Source organism: Gouania willdenowi, chromosome 15 (genome assembly GCF_900634775.1).
Source record: "Gouania willdenowi chromosome 15, fGouWil2.1, whole genome shotgun sequence".
In the NCBI taxonomy this organism is placed as follows: domain Eukaryota; kingdom Metazoa; phylum Chordata; class Actinopteri; order Blenniiformes; family Gobiesocidae; genus Gouania; species Gouania willdenowi.
In genome coordinates this window covers 28,989,906-29,011,791 of record NC_041058.1, presented here as the reverse complement: position 1 = coordinate 29,011,791, position 21,886 = coordinate 28,989,906, and the positions used below count along the sequence as shown (strand labels likewise).

The window sequence follows — 21,886 nt, the reverse complement described above, 5'->3', positions numbered from 1 at the left end:
CCGTGAAAAAACGCAAATGACAAGTTTCTCGTCAATGGTGCTGAGCGTTTGGATTTGAAATGACGAGATATCTCATCAATGGCACTGAGTGAGTTAAAAAGGCAGTTTAACATAAACCTGTCTTTTAAAAAATTAATAGTTGTTTTGTTTCCTTTATTTATTTTTCTATTATTATTGGACTTCCCCACCTTTGTAGATGTATTAATTTATTTGTGGATCTTTTTTCTTTGTATCCAGACACTGATGAACATAATGTGAGACTTTTTGGGTCGTGTTTTATTGAGTTGTCAGTGTGTTGCAGCTGAAACAGACCAATTACACCAGTGCTGGGCGACCAAACCTCTCTGAATATGTAATTAGCTGCAGCAGTACATGTGTATCATGAATATTCATGAACTTTTTAATTAGACGGCTCTCTTCACAGCTAGTCGTCACAGAAAGTTTACCTCCTCATCACGCGCCTGGGCGTGTGCGAATGTGGCTTGTGTGTGACAATCTCTTTGTGTGTTTGTGTGTATATGTGTTCACAGACAGCAATCATCAGGTGCTTAACATGTAAAAGATGGGAGGAGGTGAAAATTATGAAGAAAGATGCTGATGTAAATGGAAGGAATGAGCCAATTTTACTGTTTCATATTGTGTTCATAAGCACTGGCAGATAGCAACAAGAAATTGGTAAAATTACTTGGTTGTATTTGTATTTTAGGGGATAGAAGAATGATACAATATGTGTGTGTGCAGATGTGCAAGTGAGCTTTACTTTTTTTTTTAGAATGTACTTTAGACAAAACAAAACGCATTTCTCCATTGAAATTGTTTTAAATGGCGTCTGACTATTGAGACATTTGGTGCTTAAGGAACTATTATTTTTCTGTAAATGCGTCACAAGGGGAATAGAAAAAAAACAGCAAAACAAGTTTTTAAAAAAAGCTTTTTAATAAAAGAATGACAACTAAGGGGTGGATTCACTAAGATCTGAAATAAAGGGTGGTAAATCAGTTGCTTCCCTAAATCCTTTAGTGATGCAGTTTCTTCACCTGCTGCGTGGATTTGACTAACCCCCAATTTCCACTGGATGCGGTGGCACTTGGTGTGGGTTTGCGGGATCTGGCTAGGGGTGCTTGGGTTCACCCGCTTGTCGCTTCGAGATGATGCTGTTTGCTGGGGGCGGCGCTAGCTGTTCCGGTGGTTGCGGTTGCCGTCGGCCCTGCTTGGGCGGCTGATGGTGTCCTCTCTTGCTCTTTTCGCGGGGTCTCTCCGGGCAGTGTCGGCCTGGCGGGGAGGGGGGGTGCCTCTTCCCTATGGTTGAGGCTTGGTCCTTGTCTTGTCTCCTGGTCGCCTTGGGGGCTGTCCTCTGTGTGTGCGGGTCCGGGGCGGCCCGCCGGTGTGGGGGGTGTGCGCGCTTGGGGGTGCTGGCATTTGTAGCGGGGTTGGGGCGGGGTTGTTTGGCGCTTCGAGATGATGCTGTTTGCTGGGGGGCGGCGCTAGCTGTTCCGGTGGTTGCGGTTGCCGTCGGCTGCCTGGTAGGTCTGTCCTGCTATCTGCGGATTGGTGGGTGGGTCCGGGGCGCCCTTAGTTGGGGACTGCTGTTCCGCACTGGGTGGGTGCCATTGGAGTGCCGCGCGCCGGTGGGTGGCATTGCCTTGTGGCTTGCGCTGTCCGGTGGGCGGTGGGGCCTGGGCTACTGTCCTTGCGCTGTCCAGTTGGTGGCGGGGCCTGGGCTACTGTCCTTGCTCTGTCTGCGGCTGTGCGGTCCTGCTTGACTGTGGCTTGTTCGTGGGCTGGGTTGGGGGGGATGCTCCCCGGGGGGCTTCGCCCGGGGTCTCACCCTTGGGGGTTCCCTGTCCCGGGGGGTGCTCTTGGGGACCGGCGGGCTTGGTCGGCTGGCTTGGCCCATCCTGACGGGGGTCTTCCGGGGTGGGTGGTGCGGGCCGTGCTCCTGCATACCAGTGGGTGCGGCGTGGGGTGGCCCCTGCTTGGGCGGTACCCAAAGTACCGCCTCTGGTTTGCGCGCGACGCATGCCGGTGTGGCGGTCTGGCTAGGCCCTTGGGGGTGGGTGGGGCGGTGGGGGGACTTTAGCAATAACTGAGGCGCATCGCGCTGGCGGTGTCAAAAAAGGGTGACCTGGGGCACTTTGTGGGGCTGGGTCGGTGCGCCTGGGGGCTGGCGGTGCGGCGTCCCCTCGTTGCCCAGGGCGGCCGGGGGTGTGGTCGTTGTCCTCGGGCGTGCTGCTCCCGGTGCTGCTTCTATTCTGGGTCCTTCTGGCCTGGGGCCCGGTCCCTGCTGGCTCTGGGCCCACTGACGGGTGCCCGCCGGCTGCCTGTTCGTCGCAGCTCTGGCCGTCTGCTGGGCGTGGGCCTTGGCCCCTCTGCTGGGGTCTCGGGCGTGGGGCTCTCTGGGCCCTCCCCCTGAGGGATTGGGTGCGGGGGTGGGGGTGATGGGGTGGATGTCAGTGGGGGGCTTTGGGGTTGGGGGGTTGGGGGCGGTGGCGGAGTGCGCCGGCTCCTCGGCTTCTAGGTGCTTTCTCGGGTGTGTATGTGGGGGGCGGTGGCTGCCTCTCAGCTTGGTGTCTTGGGAGCATCTGGGGGACTGCTCGCCCGGGGGGGGTTGCCTGGGCTCCCTGGCCCCCGCTCTTTCTGCTATTCTGGCTGCGTCCTCGAGTCCGGGGCAGTGCTTGGGTTTACAGTGGCAGTATCTTGCACATACATCGGTCTACGATGCACTAGCATGCCTTGGACTGTGATCGTTGATCCCAAATACCTGTTTCAGGTATTACCACTCACTCCTTCCCTCTGTCCACAGCCACCACCATTATAGTTAAGCCTCACGCCTACAACTTCACATCTCACTCTCACTTTACAGTAATCAACTCCTCACCCTTCCATTTCTCTACCTTGAATCTCTCCTCCCTGCTCTCTTCCCTCTCCACCTCCCCCCCACCCCCTCACCTAGGTGAAACACTGCCTTCTCTTTTTATATTCTCCCTTTAATAAAGTGTTTCTTACCCTTCCTTAGGGAGGGCTGGTGATGGTCACAATTATGCAATAAAATAATGCAATTTATTTAATTGAAATAACAAAAAAGAAAAAAAAATTTATTGCTGTCTAATAAAGATTGCACTTCTTGTAGTGTTGACCTTTGACAGCATGTGCAGACAAAAAGAAAAAGAAAAAAAAGAAAGGTTATTTTTAAAGTTGTGCAAGGCATATTATTGCATTGGTAACTTACATGATTTCCATTACTTGTCAGCACTCGGGTGTGTGTTTCCCTTTAAATGTTGTCACTGCAAGGAATTGTGGGTCAGCATTATCTCTTCTCCTTTGGTAAAGGATGCATCAGTGTTTCCTAAAGGAGGTAAAGGTGAGGGAGCAGTGGATTGGAAAGGAGATAGGAGGGACTATTCGAACGCAGACCAGGTTTAGTGCTGGATAAGATTCAAGCCAGCATAAAGTACCACCTCCTGACCAATCAGTTCTCTTGGAAAATGACCCAGAATGGGCGGGTCCTTCTCTGTACTCGTTACTGCACGGATCTGATCTGACAGCTGACAACAGTGAGACAATATTTAGGCATTGATGCAATCCTTTTATTTCCCCATAAACATCCTATAGGAAAGATATCGATTTTTATCTGATGGAAAAAAAAAAGCACAGAGCAAATGAAGCTAAACAGGAAATTAAGCACGTACTCCGCAATAAAATATCGGGTTACTTTTCAAAATAAAACACTTCAGATTATATTTCAAGTAAGTACATCACCAAAACGTCATAATGTGTAAAAACAAAATCACATCCACAAATTGATTCCTCTCATACTGTAACTGCACTGTAAACTGCAGCAACTTTGATTTAGTTCATGTTTTACTGGTGCAGTTTTATCTCTCCTCTGTTGGCTGTTGCTAAAAAATGTGGCTATGACAAAACCAGAGAGTCCAACATTCTAGTTCTCCTTCGTTAGGAACACTGACCTGTTTAACTGTTTATTGTTGCATTTATAGCACATACATTTAACTGCGTTCTTGTGCGATTATATAAATATCGTGAGAACTGCTCTGTCTCGTGACGTCACAGTCGTCCAACCGGACTGCACCGTGGTGCACTCAAAACGCAACCGGAAAACGCAACCGGACTACCGGACGGCGGACAGCGGTGAAATACCGGATCGGTGACGTGGCGCAGCGGAGACGTACCCAGTGGAAACCCCGGGTTAGATTACAGCAATGATTAGTGCACGTGCAGATCTGGTGCAGACCGTCCATCCATCCATCCATCTTCTCCCGCTTAGCCGTTTCCGGGTCGCGGGGGCAGCATCCTCAGTAGGGAGGCCCAGACTTCCCTCTCCCCGGCCACTTCCTCCAGCTCTTCCGGGGGGACCCCGAGACGTTCCCAGGCCAGCCGAGAGACATAGTCTCTCCAGTGTGTCCTGGGTCTTCCCCGGGGCCTCCTTCCGGAGGGACGTGCCCTGAACGCCTCACTAGGGAGGCGTTCAGGGGGCATCCTAATTAGGTGCCCGAGCCACCTCATCTGGCTCTTCTCGATGCGGAGGAGCAGCGACTCTACTTTGAGCCCCTCCCGAATGACTGAGCTTCTCACCCTATCTCTAAGGGAGAGCCCAGCCACCCTACGGAGGAAACTCATTTCGGTCGCTTGTACCCGTGATCTTGTCCTTTCGGTCATGACCCAAAGTTCATGACCATAGGTGAGGGTTGGAACGTAGACCGACCTGTAAATCGAGAGCTTTGCTTTTTGGCTCAGCTCCCTTTTCACAATGACGGACTGGTGCAGACTCTGCATCACTGCAGACGCCGCACCAATCCGCCTGTCGATCTCTCGCTCCATCCTTCCCTCACTCGTGAACAAGACCCCGAGGTACTTGAACTCCTCCACCTGGGGCAGAACCTCATCTCCAACCCGGAGAAGGCACTCCACCTTTTTCCGGTCGAGAACCATGGACTCGGATTTGGAGGTGCTGATTCTCATTCCGGCCGCTTCACACTCGGCTGCGAATCGATCCAGTGAGAGTTGAAGGTCACGATATGTTGGAGCCAACAGGACCACATCATCTGCAAAAAGCAGTGATGCAATACTGAGGCCCCCAAACCGGACCCCCTCAACGCCCTGACTGCGCCTAGAAATTCTGTCCATAAAAGTTATGAACAGAATCGGTGACAAAGGGCAGCCCTGGCGGAGTCCAACCCTCACCGGAAACGATTTCGACTTACTGCCGGCAATGCGGACCAGACTCTGACTCCGGTCATACAGGGAACGAACAGCTCCTATCAGGAGGTTCGATACCCCATACTCCCGGAGGACCCCCCACAGGAATCCCCGAGGGACACGGTCAAATGCCTTTTCCAGGTCCACAAAACACATGTGGACTGGTTGGGCAAATTCCCATGACCCCTCAAGGACCCTGCTGAGGGTGTAGAGCTGGTCCACAGTTCCACGGCCAAGACGAAAACCACATTGCTCCTCCTGAATCCGAGGTTCAACTATCCGGCGGACCCTCCTCTCCAGTACCCCTGAATAGACCTTACCGGGGAGGCTGAGGAGTGTGATCCCTCTATAATTGGAACACTCTGGCGAGCACAGAAGTCCAACAACAAAACACCGCTCGGGTTCCGATCAGGGGGGCCGTTCCTCCCAATCACGCCCCTCCAGGTCTCACTGTCGCTGCCAACGTGAGCGTTGAAGTCCCCCAGCAGAACGAGGGAATCACCAGAAGGAGCACTCTCCAGTACTCCCTCTAAGGAATCCAAGAAGGGTGGATACTCCGAGCTGCTGTTTGGCCCATAGGCACAAACAACAGTCATGATCCGTCCCCCCACCCGAAGGCGGAGGGAGGCTACCCTCTCGTCTACCGGGGTAAACTCCAACGTACAGGCACTAAGTCGGGGGGCAAGAAGTCTAGCCACCCCGGCCCGGCGCCTCTCACCATTGGCGACTCCAGAGTAGAAGAGAGTCCAACCACTGTCGAGAAGGCTGCAGACCGCCCTTATTTAAATGAGCGTTTTGTACGTGTTACATGGAAGGTGCACATGAGAACGTGGAAGCGAAGATAAAAATGTGAAGCAACAGATTTGAAGGTGTTAGTAGAGGAAACAAATAAAAAATGGAAGAATTACAGTAGATATATAGACAGATAGATATTCTTTATTCATCCCGCAGTGAATAAATGTGCGTGGATGTGACTGTGAGTGACGGATGGGCGCATGTGCATTGCTGATCGTGTGCGTCCAGCTTTTTTTTTTCTCTCTCTCTCTCTCTCTCTCTCACACACACACCCAATATGGGCCTCTATTGCAGCGATGATTTCTACGTGTGTTTGCACCTGCTTGTCAGTCTCACTATTTTTTGGTACTAAAACTATCACCGCAAACAGTTACAGAATTCATGAATCGCATTGCTCCCCTTGCATACATTAATTTGAATGAGAATATCAATTGTGATTATTAATAATAGCTCAACGAATGCCAGGGTGCCACCTCTTAAAAAGAGGAAATATGTCTAAGTTTTTCTTTAGACTAAACAACCAGGGAAGTGGATTCGTACAGCACATCTTCACCTAAAATACACAGCTTTAATAAATCAGAGGAATCAACAATTATAGTTTAACCTTTTATTTGCATAATACATTGAAAAACAAGAACAATGTGGTGATTAAATCATGATGAAATACATTTCTAAGCTAATAAAAGTGAGGGTTATATGTAGTAAAGTGAATCACTATTCTAAACTAATCTAGACTAACTATTGTAAAATCAAAGAATAAAATCATAAAGTGAGCTCATAAAACAAAGAGGGAGAGACAGACAGGGGATAATGAATAAACGTAGATGTGGTGGATTGTGAGTGAAGCATATTCTTAGTGGAGTGTAGGTATGAGGATGTATTGAAATGATGTGAGGGAAAGCTCTGCTGGTCCAGTGATGGTACATTAAGATGAGGTCTGGGTTGGACCTGGAGACGTTCTGGGTTTGCAGGAACAACGTTCGTATGGCAGTAGAGCTGCGCTGGCATGCCGCCGTTGAGTTCTGTTTCATTAAACAGCAGGGTTTCTATTGGATCTACAACCCCTTCTGGGTTGATCGCAGCTGGTTTCAGACCAGGAGAAGTGACCACGGTTTGGTCTGCCATTCAGATGTTGGAAAGTCGGCTTTCTTTTACTGCGAGCAAGGTTCTTAATAATCTAACTGATGGAACTACAAATAAAAGAAAAATTAAAAGAAAAACTGGAAACATGAGGGAACACGTGTGAGCATGAACGCACGCACCCAAACTGAAGTTTTGTGCGCAGGTGCGTCTTTTTAAACAAAACTGAGAGAGGCCTTTTGGAGGAGGTGTTTTGGTCGATCATTCGGAGATCAGGCTCTAAACATAACACTTAAATGATGACAATTAATTCAGCATTATTCAAATCATCCTTTCAACATCAAATCCTAAAACAGTTTGACACAGCTGAAAAATAGCATAGTTAGAACTTCATAAACCGGAATGTCAAAATTCATGTTATGCTTTTTCTTTACTTTATGGTTATCTGTGAATACCTTAAACTAACATTCGTGATGTTTCCTGGTATTTGAAGCACCTTTTAAATGATGAAACATTTCAAAATAGCATTCTGTTGGTTATGTAATTACCTGAAAAAGAGTAGCATAGAATAGACAATATTTGCAATTTCAATTTCTGCAGGAACCATTCCAATAATGTTTTCTTTTGTGACTTTTCAATTATAGTACAGTTTATTTCTCATTTGAGTGGCAAACAGAAAGCTGGTGTTATTCCAACATCCTGTGGGACCTCGAGAGTAACAAATCCGCAGGGCGTCAGAGCCCAGAGTTTGAAAACTTAGCATGTAAACATTGACTGATCGTTTCCTTTTGATCGTAATGTAACAGGTGATAACAGGAACAAACTTTTCTTGGATTCTCCTGTTCCTTTGTTCGGACAGGAAGTGGGAGAAGGTCCCCCTGTGGGGCATGTTTGCATTACTACAGTGGGAGACAGACCTTCTGTCTCTAGGTCAGAGTTCAACTTGGAGGATTTGATTCCCTACACAGGCACATACATTAAGCTCAAATGTTATAAAGTGCATCTTTCAGGACAGTATTACGCAGGATAAACAGACATTTAACACTAAAACTAAACTACATACATAAACTCCAGTACATGAACCAACAAAGCCTACATTTAATGATGTAGCAACCGTTAGTGCATTAGCATTTCGTACTTATAGTAGCTTAACATATTGAACACTTATTCAACAAAAGTGATGTCCTGAAAAGTAGAAGGCTAAAACACGCGGTGAGAAATCACTGCTGTAACGTCGCCGCTGCGCGCCGATGGCGCGTGACAACTAGGGGGGTGGGAGGGTTTGTCCCCCCTCACCCTGAAAATCTCACCTAGTGAGAAAATGCATCATGCTGGAGGCCGCAGAAGTTTTGTGTGCTTCAGCAGCAGGGTCAGCTTTATGCTAAAGATGGCTTCGTTACGCAACGCGGCTAAGATTTCTGACCCGCCATTAAATCCTGAACACAGAAATGGTTGAATGGCTTTTTACATGTTTTAAGGAATACATTTATGGCCTATTTAATTAGGAATAAAATGGCTGAATTTGCTTTACATCGTCTTTAAAAAAAAATGCATATTCAATTCCATAGAGAAGAATTAAAAACCCCTTCAAAATCATCTTTTTTCAAATTTGGTCTGTGAATTATTCTTTCCAGGAAAAAAATAAAGAAATAAAAAATAAAAATATTCTTACCTGTGACTCTTTTATTTGTTACAAAGCCCAGTATTGGTGGCTAGCTTGTGACGTGTGGGTGACATATTCACTGATCATTCATCTTCTCCCTGCCAATAACAGACTTCTGCGTGCTTTGGGAGAGTGATTTGAAACGCTGATGGGAGAGGCGTGTAAAGGCTCAAACATACTCGGGCAGACCCCGCGCACAACGGACTCTGCGACTGTCCGCTCTCCTCGGAGCTTACATACTTGGGCGCACCACCGTGTAGTAGTTTCCATTAAAATCCTACATGTCCCATGATTCTTAGAGCTTCTTTGTAGTCTTTGTACTATGGGACGTGTTTTAAAGGTGTCTGTACTGTCAATGCTCGTCTGCCAGTTTTTCCTCTAAGCTTGTGTTCATCTCTCCTGCTCTGTTTCGCCAGGAGGGTGAAATACAGGTCAGTGTTACATTTTAATGTGGGTCGATAAAATGCCGAGCAGTGTTTTGTGTGACAACAACTAAGCTGAGGAGTGAGCGCAGTTGTACTGCTTGGTGGAGAATGAGATGAACTCTCATGAGACTTTGCGCAAGATTTAGAAAATGGCTATCAAAACAACATTGCAAAAGTTGCTCAAAGTGTGGAAAACGTAACTTTCATAGATTTTATTGATTTTTTCGGCGCTAAAGGGGTACGGAATTATTTATGAACATGTTAAAAGAGTAGAAGGTGGCCAGAAAGAGAGTAGTAGACGATTTTGCCTGCCGCCTATGCTTCTGGACATCACTGCAACAAGCATCACAGTTCCATTCTTAACAAACCAATCTACATGCCTGTAACTTATCGGTTCATAAAAATACTGTCCCTTGGGCTGTCTTTATATTTCACATACCTGTTAAACAGTTATAAAGAAAAGAGACAGAGATGGGATGTCTGCCATTTTGTTGTCACAAATACAATGGGGAAAGGTGGCGCCCCCCACTGTATACGTGCAGTGCAGCAGCTGAGCCCGTCTGATACTGTCCCTACTGTTCTGGAGGCACACAACAGGTTTGTGTTTACAGATTGGATGTTACACAGGGAAAATAAATGAATACATACAATTTAAGAGCTCCAAGTGAAAAATAATAAATCCCTGATATAGAATAAAAAAGGTCATACTATATAAAAATCTGTGTTCTAGTTAAAGTTTGTCTATTTTCTTAAGTGGCCCTTTGAGGCAATGTGTAAAGACCGATTACAGTTCTCTGTCTCAGCAGCCAGACCATCATCACATTAAGCCCCAGTGACTGACATGTTTATGACTGTCATATGTACACAGTGCTGTTAGACATCACCAACATTCAATCCCATTAGTGAACTGCACTCAGGAATGATATCAGCTCGATGTTTTGCGAAAGTGACTGTTTATAGGAGGGCTTTGTGAGGTGTAAACCTATAAAGTGACCCTCTGTCTGCAAAGTAGTATAGCTTTATTAAGAAATGGCTCTCTCTTTAACAGATGCTGAGAGTCTGATTCATTGCATCTTGAATTATTGTACTGTTTTGAGAATTAATTTTATATGAAAATTAATCTCCTAAACTCTGGAGATAATTTTTGGAGCTCCCTCTTTTGATTTTGGATGGTTTGGTTTGAATCTATTTGGATTGGAGCTGCTAAACTGCATTTATATATGGAACATTATCTATTCAGGTTAATCCTGGGGCCCCTACTTGATCATCGGTGAAACCTCATGTGTAATAAATAAACAAAATGAAAGAAGATAAATAGAACACAGATCTAATCAACAAATGAGTCCGACTTTGAAAACACATATAAAACCAGATGTAGCTTCAGGTTCTCATTTAAAACATGCATAATCATTGACTCAATTGAATGTTGTGATATAACTTCGGTCATAATTGTTTAGACCCTTACCTTTTTAACACCTGGAAGATTGTGCCTATAATTTATCAATTGTAGCAGTTGGATTTATAATGTGGATATCTAAACACAGTGACAGGCGTTTGTTTTTGGTCTTTCAGGTCTGTTCATTTTTAAAAGTTTATATTCGCTTATACAAATTATGATGCACAAAAAGTTTTATTGTATCGGATCTGAAATGTGAAAACATTGTCAGACTAAAGACAATATGGGTGTTGTACAGTGATTCAGCCCAAAAGTAGCACAACAGCAATCTCTTCTGGACATCGGGCTTTAATGCAGTAAACTGGGGTATGGAGAGGAGAAAGTGTTGACCTTAAAGCTTGTAAAATATTTTGAAAAATAATTTCAAAAACTGAGAAGGTAGGTTAGAAGCAAAGTAGATTGTTATTTAAGTTGGTCATTGACTGTTAGTCTAGTGAGATGTTGATGTGTATGTGTCAGCAGGTCGAAAGAGCAACAAGGGGAGGGTGATTCAGGGAACTACTCTGCCATGAGGAATTATTTGCTGTTGTAGCCAATGCTTCTGCACCTGTGCTAGATCTGGAAAGTCTGTAGGAGCAGACGGCCACAAGAGTTAATTATTTGTTTTGTTGGACATTTTGTTAGAATTGTGCACATTTTTTCTTTATGTAGGTGACATTTTGTCACACGTGACAGAATAATTAAAGATGTTGCTTTGTTTTTAGGAAATCGTCAGACATAATTCAGAGCAAAAAAGATCAAATAACAGTGAGTTGAAACTGTCTGCAGGAGGAAGCTCCTGGATCATAAAACCTCCATGGAGGTTCAGAGAGGAATTGAAAACAAATGAGGAATGGGAGAACAACCTTAGCCTATGGGAGGTTGGGTAAGATAAGTTCAATTTCTGGATCAATAAATGCTTTTGTGTAGCTGGTCTTTACTTTGTGTAAATTAATGTGTGGGGTATTTGTGCATGGATTTTGGTTACTGTGTGTTGTTGGTAGAGTTGCTTTGTTGGCTGCAGTTTGATTAATGGGTGCATCCAGGTGCCCTTGGTTAGGTGGTTAGGTGGAAAATTCAAGGTTGTCTGCCAAATCATCCAGGTTAGCGCAGTGCCGATGTATGGACTGGTCAGTTTAATAACCCCATCAAAAAATGGTTCTTAGGAAGGGCAGCAATATCCCTAAGGATAGAATTTTCCAATATTATTCCCAAAAATTGGTCCAAGAAATCCTCAACTCTGATTGGTGGTATGGTGCGTGTTTGATACTCATTTGATGGAAAGATTTCATGTCAGGTTCTAAATATGTCTTTTTGGGAAAACTCTCAGTGATGCGCCGCCATTTTAGATCCAAGGATCTTACAGGTCACATGATTCTCACTGCATCACACATGATGTCAGGGTATACATTAAATATAAGGCTGTAACAATTCATCTGTTAGATCAATGAATCAATTTATATTCCTACGACTGAACTACATCGATCTTTGCTCGGCAAGTTGGCCTTCGATGACACTAATTAATCTAAAATTGTTTTAAAAGCTAATCAATTGTTTGTATCAATACAAGGAAATAACGCATTGCATTTAAGCATGACAGACTTTACATGGATGTGTTTTAAAATCGCTTTTAATAATAAATCCAATCTGTGGAAATAGTTTGGCTTTTGCACAGATGCAAGTATTCTAAAGGAGTCGCTCGCTGTGTCAAACTTTGACCACCAGGCACTTCTGGCAACGTTCACTGCAGCAGCAGCAGCAGCAGCAGCAGCAATGCATGTAGTGTTAGTTTGTTAGCGTTAGCTCTGCAGAAAGCCTCATGATAACTAGGTGTGTGCCAACAGGAATCAGCGCTGATGCCCTGCAGCAGGATTTAAACCCTGCTGAGACTCCTCATCAGCACCATTTCGTTTGTCTTCCTGAGTGGTATTACCTGCTGCCTCTCCCTCGAGCTCACGAGTCTATTATTGAAGCCTTTATCTGTGCACAGCCCACCTCTCATCGAGATCTCTTTTTTTCTCCCTCCAGTGTTCTCCTTGTCAACTCCTGCGCCTCCAGCCTGCCTCTGCTCATCCACTCCCGGCTTCCCTTCACCTCCGCAGCTCCCTCGATCAACTTCCCTGGTCACAATAAATCATTCCTCTGTCAAAACTTACTTCTACGTCTCACATTTGGGTCTACTTCCACAAACCATGACAGTTTGCGCTCCCACTGAATCATTCTTTTTTTTTTCATTTCACAGTTCCCACAAAATATACAGAATCAAAAACATGCATTTTTGGCTCATATCCTTCCCTCTCCTCCTTTACAATCAAAAGTAATGATGAAATGAACAATGCCTTCACCTGCTCTCTGCAGCAACATTCATATTATAGCTATGTCTATTAGACACCAGACACAGCTCTATTATCATCACTTTTAGTACCAGAAACACTAAGGTCTTACATTTTAGAGAAAACTTCCATGCTTGAAAGTATTGGGTTCCATAAATCTTGAAAACTTTGACCTATATTTTTCGTAAGTTCATTTCTGATATTTCGGACAAAAATGTCTTAAAAATTGGATGAGTCATCCTTCCAGAATAAAAGTATACATTACTTTACATGTATGTTATTGTAATTAAAAGTCTAGATTTCCATTCATTCATCATTCAGCAAGTATAGGTTAGGTTTCATATCAAATACTTTTTTCTAGTGTTTTTTGCGTAAATGAATGGATTGAGCTCCAGAAAGTTTTCAAACGCTCGCATTCCAAAAACATATGGAGAAATGTTCCATTCCCCATTTTGCATCGAGGACACTTTATTGATATCAGTGATGTTGATAGGTTTTCAATATAGTGAGTCCCGGGACCCACAGGTGGTGATTTGTGTGGGTCCATGGGAAATTCAATGTGTCCCCAATAAAAAATTTTTTTATTTATTTCTATTTCTTAAATTGTAGTGCTAAACTCTCAATGGTGGCATGATATGGCTATAATTAGCAGATATATTCATGTATGCTCGAAATGTATCTGAAATTAAACAAATACAATTTCAAATCTGAAAAGTTTATTGCACAACAGCTGTCACAGTGGCAGGTTATATTGCACTTTTGTAGTAACATAAAAGAGCACCAAAATAAAAGACTAAAATTCAAATGAAAACAAAATGGTGTCTGTTGTACAAAATAAATTATCAATAAAAGTGCTGATTTTAGCACAAACAAAACATTCTCATCATCATGAGTTTGGTTGTTCAGTCTCCATACGTCTCCTAATCCAAGATCTTCCATGTAATTCATTAATACTTTAGCAGATCGAGATGGTTTTGTATTTGGGCACTTACTGGATCTGTCTAATGATGTGTTGAGTGCCAAATTGAAGTCACCTCTCATGATTAAAGATGTGTCTGCAGATAGGTCCGATAACTCCAAAAAGACTCTGTGGAAGAATTCAGGGTCGTCATTATTGGGGGCATAGAGGTTTAGAATTGTGAAACATTTATTATAGATTACCACTTTGATAATAATTTATCTACCCTCTGGGTCTATGGTGGAGTTGATTATGTTAAAGAGTAATCTTTTGTTGAAAAGAACCGAGACTCCTGTTTGCCTGGATTTTTTAAATGTTTTATTATATTTTATTTTTCTTAGTAAAGCCAGGGGTGATGTTAGAATCCCTATACAGTTGGCCATCTATGTAAAGCTTGTCTACGGCCAGTTTGGCTTTACGGTCGTTTTTTTTTTAAGATAAGATATAGGATTTTTCGACATTCATTTATTTCTCAAGGGAATTGATCAATCATGCCGAATTGCGTACCTTTAAGTTCCCGACCTTTACTTTTAACCTGGATTTTTTGTTGAAAGTGTTAAAATTTGGCAATGATAGGGCGTGAGTGGTTACCTCTGCGTGGACCGAGACGATGGACACGGTGAAAGGTGATGTTTTTCACGGTTTCTGCCGGGATTTTAAGCACAGACGACATGAAGTTTTTCAGCAGAGCCTCTGGGTCGTCGTTGGGGGTTTCTGGGTTGCCTGAGAATATCAAGTTGTCTCGCATACTGTAAGATTGGATATCCAGGACTGTCTCACCGCAGATAAAGCAAAAAGGATATCTTGATTGACTTTTTGTAAGTCCTGAATTTGTTGGTAGGCAAATTCCAATCTGTTTACAACATCAATGCATGTTGATAATTAAATAAATGCATTTATTTTATTGCATTATTGTTTGTGACCATCACCAGCCCTCCCTAAGGAAGGGTAAGAAACACAAAGGGACAATATAAAAAGAGAGGGCAGTGTTACACCTAGGTGAGGGGGAAGGGAGCAGGGAAGAGGGAGTCAGGGTAGCGAAATTGATGGGGTGGAGAAGTCGACTGTTTTATGGTGAGAGTGAAATGTGATGGTCTGAAGATGTTGCAGGAGGTGAAGCAGGAAAGTGGCTAAGTCATTGCTTGTGATTTATTTTAGGTTAACAAAATGTTATATCTGGATTTTATTTGTCATTAATCATTAATAGCCTCTGAAAAAATAACTCTTTACTTCAATAGTTTTTTTTTTATTATTATTTTAAACTATAGGGAGGCATTGCAAAAGAGTCAAAGAGCCACATTAGGCCCCAGGTTGCAGACCCTTGCCCTGGGAGAACTACAGCTGAACATCTGGCCTGGCATCATAGTCCATTAGTTCTGGTCCTTCCTTTTTACTGCTGCCCTCAATGTGAGCGCGCACTCAGTGAAGGGTTCGTTATGCCTGGCTCCGTTCACGGACCGTGTGCTCCAAGGAGTGCATTGGTGTTTATACTCTGCTCATTTACCGTTGCAATACCCGCCGCCACGTTGAGAGAGTGTGCACCATCTCCTCACCGGCAGCGCGGAGCGAGAGAGAGAGAGAGAGAGAAGTGCACTCTGTGGGACGTGACAAAGCACTCAGCCACTACGTCCAAAATAAGGTCATCCATATGCACTCGCACGGATGCGACCAGATTAAATTTTTTCTCGCACACACTGAACAAATGGTCGCAGTCTCGAGCCCTGCCAAATTACTCCAAAACGGATGCACACACTCAGGCTATGTGGACAAAGTTTCAGATCAAACAGACACCGTGTCGGGGAGATATTCGCTCCACAAACACACGCACACATGCATACAGAACTTTCTTGCTTTTATAGGTAGATTTATTGGCAGATAGTTAGTCCTAATTAAATAATAATCTGCTTGGTAGTGGTAGTTTGCATTCCACGCCTCACGTGTGGGTGGAGTCAAAAACACTTAAATAAGGTTCCTATTAACTTAGTTTTTATAAGTAATGCCAATCATTTTCTTTTGGCTTAATGCTGATAATGTTTCGCTAATATGAGTACTACAAGTGCTTGTGCCCATGTAAAGTCATTAAAATTGAAAAACATTGTTTTAACACACACAATGGTGCAGGAGACAAAAAGCTAATTTGAGCAAACAGGCATTGAACGCAAAGCTGAGCTTTTGATCACAGAAATGGGTGCCTTGGCATTTACCATTTCTGGTAACTGAATGTACTGTATCTCTAGGTTCCTAGTTAAGTGATTGTATTTAACATTGTTTTATTAGGAAGTAAGAACAATTACACCATCAGTTCTCCTGGAGCCAAGTTACTGCCACCTCCACCTCACCTTTCTAACAGTGTGCATCCTATCACCTGGCTCCTTCATAAGGAGGTTACAGTTGCTTGGCAAAAAAGTTTTAACATCAGGCTCTCCTGCTGTTTGGCAAGGAGCTGCAAAACCAGCAAATCTGCATTTTGCTGTCACCACCATCTTTACAGATCTATCCATCACACCACCATTTATCACACTTGTCCACTGGCAGGCCGATCCATCAGAACCCAAAGTGTCAGGACCTGCTGGAAAACTCAGCAGCTCTTGCAGTAATCAAAGGAGAAACACAGCAGGATTTTAAAGGAGATGGTAGTGGGAGGGCTGATGCACAAAGGGAAAGGATGGAGAATTGCAGAAGTGAATGGGATGCTTCAGCAACAGAGAGAGGTGGGGAGGGTGGGAGAGACAGGATGGAGCAAGGATGTTAGAGTTGAAAGGCAAAATGTAAACAAATTGGGACCATTGAAAGACTGAGAGCAGCAGTCAAAGGAAATCCATCATCAACTCATATTTAGTCTTTTAAACTATTTCAATTTTAAAATTTCACATATTAAATCAAAATCAATGGAAGGTTAACTTCATATCCTAAAATAGATTTAATCACAGGGTAATGAAATCATCTCATGGGTAAGTCTTAACACATGGTATTCGGCTAAAACAAGGCCATAGCAAATGTCTTGGTCACACCTTACACAAATCCTGTTTGTTTTGATGGTTTATGATCAAGGAATAGAAGATGAATAATATTTGTTCTGTACCTTTATATCAATATGTCCTTACAGGGTTTGCTGAGGCCCATTTTAGTTGACATCAGGCACAAGAGTTGTGTACCCTGGCAGGAAGCCTGTATATCTATCATCTGACTTCTAAACTAAAAGAAGGAGATTAGCAGTGATGTGCCGTGACCACTAGGGTTGGGTAGGCACTTTGCAAATCGAGACCACCAATGACAATTTCATATGTTTGTGCTGGCAAGTGTTAATTCAATTCAACTTCATTTGTATTGCGTAATTTCCAACAAAGTCATCTCAATGCGCTTATCAAAATATAAAATTAATAATAACAAAGAAAAAACCCAACAAGATCCACATAAACAAGCATTTAGCCATCTAACAAAATCAACATCATAAACACCATTAAAGAAACATAAACAATTATTTAATATGGCTATATTAAATCTCCCAACAAGATATATTTCATGACACGACAGCGCATCCGTTGTTTGTGTTAGAAACATAGAAACACGGAGAAAATGACAACTTAGAACAGCCTCAGTGAGGAGCATCCACAAAGCCAATCCTTCCTTTTGTTCCATTCACTGTGAAAAGTATGAAACATTTTCTGATCTTACCTTTGCTGAAGGTCTGGTAGCTCAGGTGTTGGTCTCCATCTTTTAAAAGTTGTTGTTTTTCCTCAAAAAATGTTTCTCTATCGTCTCTAGCGCTGTCATCCCGTCTGTAGTGTTATCCCGCCCACTAGCTAGAGAACGTAGCAGCAGCGGTCACATGGCATCAATTCACTAATGTACTGTGAACTTAGGTTTAGCATTTAGCATAGCGCGGTTACGTCCAAAGGCAGCGTAGAGAGCTGCCTTTGGACATAAATGGTTGTCATCTTGGAGACCTGACTGCGCATGCGCAAACACGTAAAAACACATAATGGGAACAGAGGCAGAGCTGCAACGTGCCTTTGGGAGGGGGGGAGGGGAGGAGGGGAGGAGGGGAGGGGGAGGGGAGGGCCCTCCCCCTCCCCCTCCCTCTGCCATACAGCGGAGTTAGACTGTGCAGCTGTTCCAGGAAATAGCGCTGTTTAGTAATTTGGGCTATGAAACGCACAAAATGCGGACATTTTCAAACTTATAGGTACTGTAGGCTATTGGAAATGGAAAAATAAATAATTTATAATTATATTATAATTAAAACAAATAATCAAAATATCAATTCACCCTTGGGTAGGCATGGCCTATTTTGCTTACCCTGACGGCACATCACTGGAGATTAGAGAGCAATACTGTCACACAAGTAGAGGTGTATTTGTTTTCTGACAAACGGCTTAGAATTATGGCTAAAGTTGCACAAAATGATGATTTGTCTGATTATGGGATTGATATAAATCTCAAACAGCCCACAAGGGAAATGGACCCACAGATATGCACTTTTTTTCCCTGCCTGCAGGTCTGACAATGTATAGATCAAATTATTTTTGGAAAACTGTTCTGTGCACTCTTAAAGGGATCCTCCACTGTTTTTACTAATGTGACCTGAAACCTTTAAAATGTCCCTATTATATGCATATTAATTATTATTAAACTTTACCTTTTAAGTGCCTGTGCGCCGCCATGTTGAAATGACGTAATTTAAACATGGTGGTGCACAGGCTCTTAAACTGTGAAGTAGTCACATTTTTAAAAGTTATGATATGGTGCAAAATAATATATTTTGTTAGACATAAATCTTCTAATAAGGACATTTCAAAGGTTTTAGGCCACATTTGTAAAAACAGCGGAGGATCCCTTTAACAAATTTACTCAAAGACATTTTTTTACCTTTCATCCTTGTCCTATTTTTTTATTCCAGGGTTAAACTTCATGATCTCCTCCTGACAGGACAGCATCACCGACCTTTTCTTTTGATGAAAGTTGAAGTCCTTCTGAAATGTCGAGCTAAATGCTAGTGCCCGACCTCAGGCCAGAGATCAGCACATGACCCTGAAAGCTCTGGACTGTGGCTAAAAAAAGCTGTGCTTGACATGTCTTTAAAGAAATAACCAGTAAACCTTCAGACAACAGTGACCAAATGCACATTTCATTGTTACTAAAATAATAAATTAATTAAATTTTTAGTCATAGGCAGGTGGGGATTTCCCCTTCTCTTGTGTACTCTTCCTACCCTCTGCTGAATTATTTCTATCCATGGTAGGGACAAAAATGATGTCCCCCACCAAATGTGTTTTCACCATTGCATAGCACATTATGAACAACCAAAATACACAGAGTCTGTGTTCAATCTGTTTGTGCTGTCACCCAAAGCAACTCAGGCACACAGCAGCGCACAAAGACCTTATCTTACTGAACCACGGTCCTGAATAACAAAGAAGTTTGAGCCATGCAGCTGATTTACATGGGAATAATCCTGAGCACAAAGCCCCACCTCTCCTCCAGGGACAACGCGACTTCTGTCCACACTTTGAGTAATTACACAACTGGGCCTCTAGGTGCGCTGTGTGGGCTGCGTCGTGCTGCTCAAAATAGGGGCCAATGTGTCCACAGTAAACGATCTACTTTTCTTCTTTGTAAATTCACCAGATGTTGCCTCCTTCTCACCCGCAAAAATGTGGTTGAAGCAGGGACATTTTAATTTGGCACATTTAAAAACATGAGAAAAAAAATATATATATGCAAATGCAGAGGTTCAGTTCACGTTCAAAATAGTCTCACCGCCTACATTATGTAGCCCAAGTCTAAGGTTTAGTTAAGAAACAGCAGCTTTCATATTTGCCCTATACTGTGGGCCTGCTGCTGAGTGGCAATTCTTCTGAATAAAAATTTTTTTCAAAATGACTTCCTCCTCTGGTTTTCCCACAAATTGCACCCTGGTCATAGGTAAGAACAATAGGCTACGCTATGTCATTGCTGTTGCTGCAGAAAATCAAGGTCTCACAAACTTCAACATCTCAACAGTATTACAAATAAGAATTAGATTTTTTGTCACTTTAAATACTCACTACAAACACTACTGTTTTTTGTAAATGTATTGTATTTGTATGTTTTTATTAGCCATGTGTTAACAGTATATTTTTCCTTTTTTAATTTTCTTAAATTTGCATTAATTTCACTGAAGTCTTAAGGATGCGTTTGTGTTCTTACTGTGTCCCTTATTAGGTTGAGTTCAGCAGACCTTCTGCACATTCTTCATTTACGGTTCAGACTCAGTCTGGTGGTTATTCAAAGGTGAAAACACTAAAGTATTGCTTTATGGAGCTTCGCTCAAATTTTGAAGATGTAGAAATTTTCACACATACATACTCTGTCAATTACTAATGTGACTTTTTGCTCCCTATTAGGAGCAGCCCACCACCTCTATAAAGCCTATCTTAATAAACAGAACATGGTGCTTAATAAGACATTTTCCTAAGCACAGATCTTCTGATAAATATATCTACAGTAGAAGCCTTTGGGCCAAACTTGTGACAGTGACGGGTCCTTGTAATTATTCACATAAACATCCCATTTGTGAAGGATTGTAATAACACCATAAATAGTTTTTTGCACCTTATTCTCATTGGTCTGTGATCACTGTGAATCTTTCTGTTAAATAAATATTTCAGGGAAGTTTTGCTCACTACATTTTTGATCTGGTGAAGAATTTTGTTGCGTATTAATAGTGGTTTAAATTGTTCTTAGAAATGTTGAGCTTTGATCATTTAAGTTCTAATTCAACCTGTACCTGAATTATTTTGACTATACTCATTACATGTATATTTAGATAGCAGGTCTTATGTAATTCAGCAATGCCCTCTGCAGGAGAAGTAGGAGTATCTCATATTTGTACATATTGCAGATAATTTTACCTTTAGTGCAGTGATTCCAAAGTTGGGAATCACTGCACTAAAGTAATTCCAAAGTTCAGGGTGTTTTTTTGTTTTTTTTTGTTTTTTTTTTTTTTGGGGGGGGGGGGTAAACAAATTTTAAGAACAATAGGCAACGTCCTAATCATATATATTCTCTATACAACTGAGCAAGTGCTCATTTTTCCACCTGATCAATAATCTATAGAAGATGATAGAATGTGAGGGATTCATTGATAAATATCTTAATTGTCATTTATTGCTCTAAGCAACCAAGAGGATTCAAATGAGCATACAAACATTCAAACACAGCAAAACAAGGAGGTACTCATTGTTCAAGAAAACAGCTCAGACATTAAAAAACGTAAGAACCAACGCAATGGATGGATGCTCACATGCTCGCTATGACACAATCAATCACTGCATTAAGATTACAAAACATCTAGTTTTTCTATATATTAAATTTAAAGGGAAGTAAATTGTTCTTACATCTTTCTGGAAGTGATAATATTCTATAAGAAATTATGTTCATTAATGAAATCCAACTCTAGATGAGTGATGTATTAATACATGTACATTTTATATGCAGGGCTGTCGTCACTTCAGTTTGGCGTTTAATAACGACATGTTGACCCATGACACGTGTAAGTATTAGTTACGAGGAAACATTCGCTTCAAGGCTTTTACCTGCAAAAGGAAACGTCTTGAAAATAACCCTCACTCAAGTTTCTGCCTCTAAGTAGTAAATGTAAGACCTTTTTACAGGTCTGGAGATTCAAATGATGTGCTTCAAAGTACACAGAGCTCTAATGGTTTGCAGGAAATGCCACATTTGTATTGAAGTGGAGAAATCTGTGTTTAAGTGTAAATGTGTCTGCTTCTTGTTGGAAGGTAACCTTCTCTCCTCGCCTTTCCTCTCCAGTGCATTAGCGGAAAGGTGTGTGTTGCCTATAGGTGTTGTCGTGGAGTTGGGAAAATTGGCAACTGCTTTGATGGCGTGTCAGAGTGAATTAGCCTCTACGTGTCACCGGCCTGGCACACCCTGCCGCCTGCCCCCTGTCCACCTCTCTGCATATGTGCCTCAGGTTAG

General features: G+C 42.7%; 1 protein-coding gene across 1 annotated transcript in view; it reads right to left on the bottom strand.

Moving 5' to 3' along the window:
* Positions 1–1,681: 1,681 nt before the first annotated feature.
* LOC114476992 (cationic amino acid transporter 2-like) overlaps positions 1,682–21,886 on the bottom strand; it is a 39,061-nt gene continuing 18,856 nt past the window's right edge. The window contains exon 10 of the mRNA XM_028469015.1: positions 1,682–2,086. Within this exon, the coding sequence (XP_028324816.1) occupies positions 1,682–2,086 (405 nt within the window). The remainder of the gene's footprint in view (positions 2,087–21,886) is intronic.